Here is a 12,237-nt window from a genome sequence, read left to right as displayed (position 1 = left end):
AAAGAATCAGTGACGTTACATACAGATCAACATAAGTTTCTGAAAATGAGAAGAGAAAAAAGAATGAAAACAAAAAATCCAGGAATATACTAGAACAGTGAAATCACATAAAAGGTGTAACATACACATAATTGGAACATTAGGAAGAGAGAAAAGAAAAAATAAAGCAGAAGAAAGGTTTGAAATAATGGCTGCGAATCTCCTAAAATTAATTAAAATCACCAGATTACTGATAGGTCTCAGAAAACATGAGTAGGATAAATTCCAAACAAACAGCAAATGAAATCTAGGCATATATTCAAACTACAGAAACTCAAAGACAGAAAATCTTGAAAGAATCTGGAGGATAAACACACCTCCCTATAAAGAAAAAAAGAATAAGAACTAGAGAAAGCTTCTTGTCAGAAATCATGTAAGCAAGAAGGGAGTAAAGTGAAATAAAATGCTGAAAGAGAAAAACTACCAGACTTTAAATTCTCTATCCCAAACATCTTTTTTTTTAAACCATTAACTTACACATTTTTATTTGGAAATGTTTGTGCTAGTACAGTGAAACTAAATTTGTTACACTGAATATCATTAGTTTATTATGGGAGAGAGACATGGAGATTATTTATATGACTCAAGATTTCAGAACTTCAGTAGAATGGGCAGCTTCACATGATGCCATTTCAAATGAGATTATTTCAGTCTACATACTTCCCAAGAATGTCACCCTTTCTAAATAAGTAATCCTTGTCATCTAGAGCTACTCTGGTGCCTCCATATTCTGGGAGAAGAGCTTTATCTCCAACTTTCACACTAACTGGTTGAATCTCTCCACCCTTTCCTGTAGATCAGCATCCAACAGCTACTACAGTTGCTTGTCATACTTCTCTTTGAGATTTTTCTGGAAGCATAATGCCTCCTTTAGTTACAGTTTCAGCTGCACTCCTTTCCACCAATACTCAATCAAAGAGGGAAAGAAACTTTCTAAATGCCTGTCCTGCCATGATTCCCAGATCACCACAACTTGCATTTCACATTTGCTATGCCGCAGCAAGTCCAAACATTATCTTTTAAAGCAAGAGAGAAATGAAGACTTTATTAGACAATCGGAAGCTAAAGGAATTCATGTGAGGATATGAATGTTTAATAAATGTTTAATGAAGTTCTTTAGTCACATTGTACAGTTCTGAGGAATACGGTGTAGTCCAGAAATGTGTACATAAAGAAAGAGTGCCAGAGAAGGAATAAATTAACATAAAATGAAAGCTTTCAACTTTTAAAATTCTTAATTGAGGTAAGAGATAAACTGACTAAAACAGTGATGATAATAATGTATTGGGTAATTATTGTATATAGAAAAATGAAATGAATTATAGCTATGTCACGCAGAGGTGGGAGGGAGGATTTAGGGATACTATGTTATAAGGTACCAGCACTACGTGTAAAATAATATAGCGTTATTTGAATGTGGCCTTAGATTTGTTAGAAATGTATATTATAAACTGTAGGGTAACCATTAAAAATTTTCATAAGATATGTTCATTAATCTGCTTTAAAAAAAACAACAAAAATGAATCATAAAATGATCAATTAAAGTCAAGGCAGAAAATGAGTAGGAAATAAATAAGGAACAAATGCAATGAGTGGAACACTGGCACTGCAGGATAATGCACTGGACTGCAAGGTTTGTTTGAACCACAAGGTCAGTGGTTCAAATTCACCAGACACTCCTTGGAAACACTATACAGGCTCACCGTGAGTTGGAACTGACTTGATGGAACATAACAACATAAACATGGGAGACATCAGTTCATCAATATAAATCGTCACTTTTACATGTGAATGCTGTTGTTGTTAAGTGCCATTGAGTCGCTTCCGACCCATGATGACCCTGTATAGAGTTTCCAAGTAGCAGCTGGTGAGCTTGAACTGCCAACCTTGTGGTTCAAGCCGATTTTGCAGTCCAGAGCTTAACCCACAGTGCCACACCAGGACTCCATGTACATGTGAATAGCACCTCAAAATTCTAAACAGTATTGTGAGTATTCTGCTAGGGTGAGGATTCACCCAGTGGTATCAACCACTGTACAGGTGCTATGCCCATCTAGTCTGAGCAAGCCATACACAGGAGACACCATGCTCGCAAATTAAAACCCTTTTAAATTACTCACAGACAACCAGTAGCATGCACAGCAATAATTTCATGGCAAGTGGTGCCCCTTGCTCAAAATTGTATAGGATTGGCAGAGAGGGAAAACTTCTGTGCTTGCTCCCATACTCTGCAAAATCAGGAAATAGATTTACTATGAGTTGGTCCCTCTGGCTTTTGGAAGTTACTTCTGTGAAGACAGAGAATTCTTCTACATGTGCCTCTGTTTTTAAGTCTATGCGAGACTTTCTAAGGGTCTTCCTTAAAATGAATCCTGGCTAGGTAGGATACTTAGGTGGGATGCAAAGCTCTGCTACATGTGCTCCCACCTGGCACCATAGGTAGGGTCCTCCAAAGTCCATCCATCAGCCATTTTCATACCTTAAACCCTATGTGACTTTCTATGTATATACTGTATAGATATTCCAGTCTGACCACCTGAGCTGGGCAGTGTGGTCAGACACCTTGGTGTTAGTCTGGAATGGTATATAAACTGAATGAAAAACATCAGGCTTGGAATGGGTGTGCAGTGTTTTTTTTGTCTGAGTCCTAAGAGTGTTGGCTGGTCAAGGAACTGGAAGTCATGTCCTCCAGGCTTGACAGAAGGACTACCCCCTTACAAACTCTATCCTATATATTCAGGGAAGTAGAGGAAATCCTAAGTGGAGAGAGCAAGCCATGAATGCTGTAAAATGCTAATGATGAAAAATACACAGGATGAGTCCACCCCTCTGCTATTACCTGCTCTCAGTAAGCATGGTTAGATTTATAGACCCACCACTCCTTATATGAGAATGGGGGCAGAAGTGTGTCTCCATAGAGGGTCTGTACACCTGAACCCTGTCTTTGTGACTACCATAAGCAGTGTCATCAGGCATTATTATATTTATTATTAGCTTTAGCTAGGATCTTCTTCTAGTAGCCAGCCAAGTTCTAAGCAAGTCAAACAGAGAAGAGCCAAGTGGGCTCATTGTCTAGATGTTTTAGCCACACACTTAAGGGCCTAGTCTAGCCAGAGTTCATATGGTACAATTGCATACATCTTAGTAACATAAGAGGCTCCATTTGGTCTTAGGACATCAGCAGTCCAATCACTGTCATAATGCTAGGTGCTTCCTCTTGCCGTGGGTGAAGTATGGACTGACTTTTAGAACCAGAAGTGTCAAAGTATTACTGGACTCAGGTGGAGTGGGGTTCTGCATGGCAGATCCAGCTGTTTTTGAGGCTTCCTGCTAATGCTATTATTGGGACATTGTCTTGCCAGGCTACTCCTGTCAGACTTACAAAAATTAATGACCCTCCCAAATCTCTAAACCTTAGTTATCATAGGAAAGGAGAAACTCCCACCCTACCTAGTGAAGAATGGGATGTTTTTTGGAAACTGAATAAAAATTAAAGCTTCAACCTGCAATATTGAATGAGGCAGAGAGCATCAAAAGATGGGAGGTATACACAGAGTCACTACCAAAAAGAAATGGTACATGTTCAGCCATTTCAAGAAGTGGCATATGATCAAGAGCCAGTGATACTGAAGGAAGAAGTCCAAGGTGCATTGAAGGCATTGGCAAAGAACAAGGCACAGGGAATTGATGGAATACAAATCGAAATATTTCAACAAACTGATGAAGCATTGGAGTCACTCATGCATCTATGCCAAGAAACTTGGAAGACAACTACCTGGTCAATTGACTGGAAGAACCCCATAATTGTGCTCATTCTAAAGAGAGGTGATCCCACGGGATGCAGAAATCATCAGACAATATCATTAATATTACACGGAAGTAAAATTTTGCCAAAGATAATACAAAAACAGTTGCAACTATACATTTGCAGAGAACTTCCAGAGGTTCAAGCTGGATTCAGACTAGGGCATCAAATAAGGGATATAATTGCTAACATCAGGTGGATCTTGGCTGAAAGCAGAGAATACCAGAAAGATGGTTACCTGTACTTTATTGATTATGCAAAGGCTTTTGATCGTATGGATCATAATAAGCTATCAACACCACTGAGAAGAATGAGTATTCTGGAACACTTAATTGTGCTCTTGAGAAATCTGTACATAGAAAAAGAGTCAATTGTTTGAACAGAACACTGAATGGTTTAAAATTAGGAAAGGTGTGTGCCAGTGTTGTATTCTTTCGCCATACTTAGTCAGTCTATATGCTGAGCAAATAATTCAAGTAGCTGGGTTATATGAAGAAGAACATGGCATCAGAATTGGAGGAAGACTCATTAACAACCTGTAATATGTAGTGTAGTGGTTACGAATGGGGCTGCAAACCACAAGGTCAGCAGTTCGAAACTACCATCTGCTCCGCGGGAGAAAGATGAGGCTTTCTGCTTCCGTTAAGATTTATAGCCTCGGAAACCCTGTACAGGGTCGCTATGAGTCAGAACCAACTCCACGGGACATAACAACAACAACAATAATATGCAGATGATACAACCTTGCTTGCTGAAAGTGAAGAGAACTTAATGATGAAAATCAAAGAGCACAGCCGTCAGTATGGGTTGTATCTCAATGTAAAGAAAACAAAAATCTTCACCACTGGACCAATAAACAGTATCTGTATAAATGTAGGAAAGATTGAAGTTGTCAAAGATTTCATTTTGCTCAGATCAACAATAAACACTCATGGAAGCAGCATTCAAGAAATCAAATGAGGTATTGCATTAGGCAAATCTACTGCACAAGACCACTTTAGAGTATTCAAAAGCAAAGATGTCAATTTGAGGACTAAGGTACTCCTAAACCAAGCCAACATATTTTCAATAACCTCATATGCATGTGAAAGTTGTACAGTGAATAAGGAAGATCATAGAAGAATTGAGGCATTTGAGTTTGGTGTTGGAGAAGAATATTAAAAGTTCTATGGACTGCCAAAAGAACAAACCAATCTGTGTTGGAAGAAGTACAGCCAGAATGCTCTTTGGAAGCCAGGATGGCGAGACTTTATCTCTATTACTTTTGACATATTATGAGGAAGGACCAGTCTCTGGAGAAGGATATCGTGTTTGGTAATGTGGAGGGTCAGAGAAAAAGAGGAAGATCTCCAGTGAGATGGATTAGCACAGTGGCGACAGCAATGGACTCAGGCTTAGCAGCGATTGTGAGGTTGGCATGGGACTGGGCAGTGTTTTCTGTTGTGCATTGGGTCACTATGAGTCAGTGCTGCCCAGTGGCACCTAACAACAATAACAACAATATGCATATATATGTTCATGGTGGTGATGCATATATGTATAACATATATGTATATAAGGAGAGGTGGAGTGGGAATGGAAGGACAGAGATAAAGGGAGAGAGTGGTTTATATCAAGGAATTGGCTCACACAGTTATGGAGGCTGGCAAGTCCCAATTCTGGGTCAGGGGTCATACTGGGGGCTTTTCCTCCCTGGGTTTCAGGGGCATGTAGTTTCAATTGGCAGGTCAGGTGACAGGCTGTTGGCTCATGGGGTTGTGAAAGCTGGTGAATCTCAAAATCACTGTTCAGACAACAGGCTGCCAGCTCAAGTCCCAAGAACCAGAGGTTGATGATGCTGAGCTAGATGCAGGATCCAGAGCACGTCATACACACACCCTTGCTCCAAGGAAACGTTCCTTAAATCAAAGTAAGGATGTGACTTTAGTAATAGTGTGGCTTCAATAAGGATGGGACTTGAGTCATGCCTTCTTGTAAGGCTTTCACTCGAGGTACATCTCACACTAATCCTGCCTCATTAATGTATGTTGTTGTTGCTGTTAAAGTGCTGTTGAGTTGGTTCTGACCCATAGTGACCCTGTATAGGGTTTCTGAGGAGTGGCTGGTGAGCTTGAACCACCCACCTTACTGTTCAAACTGACCTTTTGGTCCAGCACATTTTCCTAATTTCCAGCACATAAAATGGATAATTATATAATATCACAATGAAAGATGATTATATAATATCATAAATGGCCTAGTCAAGATGACACATAATATTGACTATCTCAAGGTCATACCAGAGTAGAGTGGGTCTTAATCCCTTCTGAGTGAAATTATATAAAAGTGAAGAACAGACATTGAAAAAACTCACAGTTTAGGAAAGACATCTCTCCAAGATAGTTTACAAACCAAAGACTGAGGCTACCAAAACCTGGAAGAAATAAGGAAAAATCTTTCACTAGAGCGTATATTGAAAGCATAGTCCTGAAAACATTGTGAAGTTGGACTTCAGCCTTGAAAACCTTGAGACAATACATTCCTGTTGTTTAAAGCCACCCAGTGTGTGATATTTTGTTATGATTTCTGTTATGGTTAAGTGTGTCATGTTGGCTGGGCCATAACTCTGGTTTGGCCGTTTTGATTTAGTTAACCCCCATGATGAGATGTAATATAGTGCAATCACATCCATGATTTTCTTTTGAGTACTCAATCAGTTGAAAGGGAATTCCCTTGAAATTGTTGCCTACGTTGAATCTATGTAGACATTCTGGCAAAGTTTGATAGTGTTTGGGTTTCTCTGGATCCTACATCTGGCTCGCACCATATGATATCTGGTTCTTGAGACTTGAGTTAGCAGCCTACTGTATCACCTGTCAATCTTGGGATTTGTTAGTCTTTGCAGCCCATATGCCTACAACCTGCCATCTTACTTGCTGATCCTGGATTTGTCAGCCTTTGCAGCCTGTGAGCCAACAGCCTACTGTCTGAACCTGTTACTTTTGGGGTCATCAGTCCCTGTGGCCATGTGAGTTGAAGGAAGCCTCCAGCTTCATGTCTGATCTATAGATTTGGGGCTTGCCTGCCTCTACAACTGTGTGAGCCATTCCTTGAGATAAATCTATCTGTCATATATATATATTTTGTTAAGTGCCATGGAGTCAATTCTGAACCATAGCGACCCTGTATAGGGTTTCTGAGGAGCAGCTGGTGAGCTTGAACCACTAACCTTGCAGTTCAAATGGCTTTGCAGTCTGGTGCATTAACCCACAGTGCCACACCAGGACATATATATATATATATATATAATCAGCTTTGCTGATTCTAGAGAATGTAGCCTAAGTTAGTGGAGAAACTAAGAAACTAAGATATGGGGGAGGGGCTGTCTCCTCCCACACCCATCACAGCCCTTTGTGATGAAACTAGACCTTTATGTCACAATATTGAGGTCACAATTCTCTGCACCTTTATTTAGGCCAGAGCGCACTGGAAGTTCCCAGTTGCCTGAGAGCAGCAGTGCGATTTTGATGATGGAGAATAATTACCTCTTTCCTCTGAAAAGTTTTAGTGCTACCTGGATGAGCTCTAGCTCTACTTTCTGGGTAGTTGAAATAGTCCTGGGCTTCCTGTGTGGAGTGGGACTCTTCTTCCTGTTATTCCCCTACCTCCAGAGTAATCCACCCTTACCACCTCCTAAGAAAAATATAAACATCAAAAAGGTAAGAAACCCTTGGCCTAGCTCGGACAAAGATGGATTCTGACTCCTTTTTCTATTCTTATTTCCATTTTCTGTATCAAGTTGAGAGACTCCTGAGATGAGAAACCTCAGGAAAGAATAGACTATCAGTCTACTCAGAATAGTCAAGCAGGGCAGGAGCTAGAATGGGCACTTCTGATGAACTCAGCCCATTTGCTGGTTTGGTAGAATGCTCCATGGAAAACCCCAAACACATTGCCTCTGTTCAATGACTGGATTCCTAAATGTTCAGGAGGCCAGAGCCCTCAGCAATGGATTATCAGTTACCTTCCCATCACAGGTGTCTCTCTGGACCAGGCCTGATTGTTGAAGCAGGGCTGAACCTAGGGGTCACAGGGCTGAACCTAGGGGCCTCTGACCAGGGACTGGAGTCCAGATCTGGCCTTGGGAAGTAGAATCCTACCTGACATAACACAGAAACAGCTGTACTCAGAGAGTCTGCACCCTTCTGGAGCAAAGGAATGGTGACTGAAGAAATGCAGGCTTTATCTCATATAGAAAAATTCTTCATCTGAGTTTTTCAAAGAAGGAAAACAAAACATATTCTTATCTAATGTAAAAATGAATAAAAGGAAGAAACATGTTGTTAAGTGCCCTCGAGTCAGTTCCAACCCATAGCGACTCTTTTATAGGATTTCTGAGTTGTTCCTGGTGAGCTCGAAATGATGCACTGTGGTTCAAACCAACTTTGCAGTCTAGCTCATTAACGCATAGCGCTACACCAGGACTCCAGGAAGAAACATAGAGCTCTATTAATTAAATGTAAAATTTATTAATACAGCATGTTTGGAGTCCTGGTGTGGGGCTGTAGGATAAGCATTGAATTTCAAGGTCAGCAGTTCAAACTCACCAACTGCCCCTCGGAAGCCCTATACAAGGTCCCTATGAGTCGGAACTGACTTGACGGCACTTAGAATTCTGCAGTGTGACACAGAGAGTAAACTGAGAATATAGCGTTCCAGCCCCTCATTCTTTTCTTGTATCTCAGCCTCAAGTGGAGACGAGGAGGGTCAGGAAGAGAAACAAAAGTAAAGCTGTGAAAGGTAAGGTTCTGTTCACGTAACTGTATTCCCAAGAGTTAACGCTGACTGACTTTTCCTGTGTCTAAGGCCCTGCCCTAAGTCCCGGAAGATACCAATTGCTGGAGCTGATATTCCCATATTAGGAAATAACCTGAAAGGGAGGCTTCTGGCAGTGATATCAGAACCCGGATACAGATACGTTTCAGTGACATCAACCATAATTGGCGTCACAATGGTGCCCACTAGGGGGCGGTGTTGAAATGAAATGATTGGATAACTGGTGGATTTAGAGTCAGAACATCCAATTCTAGCTAGGACAAGCTGTTTTAATTTTGCCAAGGCTGATTTCCTGACTCAGATGTCACAGGAAATAAGGGACATGAATGCATTTTGTAAATGAAAAAAGCACATGCTGTTAATAGATTGAATCATGTTCTCCCAAAATATGTGTTGTGAATTCTAACCTCTCTGCCTGGGGTTACAATACCATAGTTCACTCACTTTCCTGTGAAGTTCATAGACCTGGACCTTTACCATAGTAGCCCACTCTCCTAATTTCCAGCTTGTAGAAGTTGCCTGAAAGAATTACATGAAACTGGGAGCCTGATTTCACAGCTGCAAAAGTGAGTAACCTTTCCCCTTCTCTCTTATGTCCCTCCTACCAGGGTCTCCTGTCTGACTCCATGGTTGTAGTGTAACTAGGGCTGGCATAAGAGGGCACCTGTGGGGAGAGACTGTGATGGAAGCCTCTGGGGGAGGGATAGCAGGAGATTGGTGACATCAAGGTGTGGGGTTGCTCTTTGGCTCCTGTCTAAAGCTTGGTCCTCTGTCTTCTGCAGCTACCTGGGAGAGCTCCCTGACAAGGGCAGCTTTCATCAGCCATCATGTCAAGATGCCTCTGATGGGGTGCATAAAAGAGTGCCTGCTGAAGCCCATCAGCCATGTGCGGAGCCCTCAGAAGGCGTTGCTTCCTTGGTGTCTGTGATTCCACAACTGCAAAAGTGAGTAACCTTTCCCCTTCTCTCTTATGTCCCTCCTACCAGGGTCTCCTGTCTGACTCCATGGTTGTAGTGTAACTAGGGCTGGCATAAGAGGGCACCTGTGGGGAAGGACTGTGATGGAAGCTCTTGGGGGAGGGATAGCAGGAGATTGGTGACATCAAGGTGTGGGGTTGCTCTTTGGCTCCTGTCTAAAGCTTGGTCCTCTGTCTTCTGCAGTTGCCTGGGAGAGCTCCCTGACAAGGGCAGCTTTCATCAGCCATCATGTCAAGATGCCTCTGATGGGGTGCATAAAAGAGTGCCTGCTGAAGCCCATCAGCCATGTGCGGAGCCCTCAGAAGGTGTTGCTTCCTTGGTGTCTGTGGTACCCCCTTCCTCTTCTGCAGTTCCTCTAACACAGCCTGCTCAACCTCTGCCCTCTGCCCTTTCACGGGCCCTGATGAACCCCTCCATTTCTGATCTTTCACCCCCACCACTTGCTCTTCCCCCACCACACCTCCCTGGTTCATTTGCCTGTCTTCAACCTCCAGTCCTCTCTACTTCACCACTTCCAGATGCCACTTTGACCCTTTCTCATCGTGATTCAATGGCTATGATGCACCCCTTGAGCCCTCTTGCAAAGAAGCCCTTTCCAGATGACTGCTGGTTTGCTGGTACTACCTCAATGATCACAGGCCTTGACCCCTCAAGCTGTCCCAATTCGACCCTCTCCTGGTGGCAGGTGGCTGCCAAAACCTTGGGCCTTTCCACCATGAAATATTGTGAGTCCCAGCAAGAGCATACTTCCTGCCATGAACAAGAAGCTGCTTTCTGGGGAGGCCATGCAGACAGGAACTTAGAGACTGTAAACCCCATTTTCCCCAACCCAGAAGTCCAGAAACTCCTGGAAATACAAGTCACAAAGAAAGTCAAGTTCAAGATTTGGGAGGAAAAAGACCAAGATGAGTCATTTCCAAATCAAATGAGCTCAGGCTCTCACTTGAATTCTTTGAGTACTATATTAAAATCACTGGGCGATGAGCAGGACACTACAGACTCCCAACCCACCTGGAGCACCAAAGGCAAACCACAGCAGCTGCTTTCATATCAAAAAACCTTACAGAACCACCTACAACAGAAATGCAGCCAGCTCTTCTGGGGTCTCCCTTTCCTGCATAGCGAGTCCTTGGTGGCTACTGTCAGGGTCTCCGGTTCCACACTGGAGCACCCCTCTATTTTATTCAATGCAGTCCCTAATACCTTACCAATTCAAATGCAGACTAAAGTATCTCCTTGCAAGCCCCAGTCCTTGCCACACCCTGTGGCCCAAATTCAACCTTTGATTTTAACCGTATCCCAATGCCAGGCCCCACCTCTGGCTCAGGGTCAAATCCAAGCTCATCTCCCATCCTCACTCCCAGGCCTACCTCCTTCTTTACCCCAGTTTAGGACCTGTGGAGTATCTTGCCCTACAACCCAGAATGAGGCACAATCTCTCATTTCTAGTGAAATTCAATGCCTGCAACAGCCCTTATTGCATAAACAATTAGAAAGTGGGACGGCTTTATCATCTGTGGCCAAAAGATCTCAGGAAACCTTTCATCCTGTAAGTCCCAGCCTTCTCCAAGTTAGTTCGGCCTTCCAGGCCCACAAGTCAGACTCTATCCTTCCTGGGGATTGTATCAGGCCTGAGCTCCGGAAGCAACTGGAGCAACACCTTCGGAAAAGGCTCATGCATCACAAATGGGGTCTGCCCATCAGTATCCAGGGGTTTCTAGAACAGCCTCAAGTGAAATTACCAAGGACACGCCAGGCAAAGGACCAGGATGGACCTTCATGGACCTCGGTACATACAGGTGAAAGCATCAAGGATGTAGAGAAGATGAGATCCATGCACCCGGGAAGATCTAAACACTCAGGAAGTTTCCATGTGCGTGGCCTGGCAAATTTCCAGCGAGGTAGGGATCTGGGGAAAGATCTGGGGAAGGTCCCAAAATATGATATACCCCAGAGTTCAGAAAATGCTCCAGAGAAGGTTCTGGAAGCAGACTGTAAAAAGGAATCAAAAAATGATTTGCTAAAGTACGCAGAGAGTAACTCAGAAAATTGTGCTTTAATGGTGCCCCACAGGAAACAACTAGAAAACACCCTGAAAGTCCACTTGAGCAACAAGTTGGGGCAGATTGTCAAGGATTGCATCCCTGTGAGTGTACATCACTCTTGGCTTTCTGTCAACCATACTTTGCCTAAGTCTGACACTTACACAAAAACTCAAAATGTGGTGTCATCAGAGAGTCAGGCATACAGTGTAAACAGCATCCAGGAAATTTCCTTTTTCAGTCCAGACACTAGACAGGTTCTGGAAGCACATATTGTAAAGTATCAAGTGAAGCACAGATGGAGTCTACCACTCAAAGTCCTTAAGACTATAAATTTTTTTAAGGCAAGAAAGGACAAGTCATTACTATTGCTGCAGTCTACATTTCAATCTTCAGTCACCCATGAATCTTGGACTGACTCAAGAGCTGAAGCTGCCAAGTTCAAGGAAGAAAACCTTCAAGCAAGCTGTGAAGAGAGGATGACAGCAAAAAAATCAGTGCCCACCTCGGAGAGTCATCTCCCTGCCTCCTTACCTGCAGGTGAGGAAGGCCAGAGAAC

At 42.7% G+C, this 12,237-nt stretch overlaps 1 protein-coding gene and 1 pseudogene across 1 annotated transcript in view; one reads left to right on the top strand and one right to left on the bottom strand.

Annotated features, from left to right (window-relative positions):
* Positions 1–686: 686 nt before the first annotated feature.
* Positions 687–992, bottom strand: LOC102811080 (annotated as a pseudogene).
* A 6,361-nt stretch (positions 993–7,353) lies between these two features.
* The window catches only part of SPATA31A6 (SPATA31 subfamily A, member 6), a 9,010-nt gene continuing 4,126 nt past the window's right edge, over positions 7,354–12,237 (top strand). Inside the window, exons 1-5 of the mRNA XM_006874578.1 lie at positions 7,354–7,542; positions 8,569–8,623; positions 9,165–9,225; positions 9,442–9,603; positions 9,820–12,218. Coding sequence (XP_006874640.1) covers positions 7,354–7,542; positions 8,569–8,623; positions 9,165–9,225; positions 9,442–9,603; positions 9,820–12,218 — 2,866 coding nt within the window. The remainder of the gene's footprint in view (positions 7,543–8,568; positions 8,624–9,164; positions 9,226–9,441; positions 9,604–9,819; positions 12,219–12,237) is intronic.

This window comes from Chrysochloris asiatica, unplaced genomic scaffold (genome assembly GCF_000296735.1).
Source record: "Chrysochloris asiatica unplaced genomic scaffold, ChrAsi1.0 scaffold00287, whole genome shotgun sequence".
Taxonomy (NCBI): domain Eukaryota; kingdom Metazoa; phylum Chordata; class Mammalia; order Afrosoricida; family Chrysochloridae; genus Chrysochloris; species Chrysochloris asiatica.
This window is presented reverse-complemented; position numbering and strand designations above follow the sequence as displayed.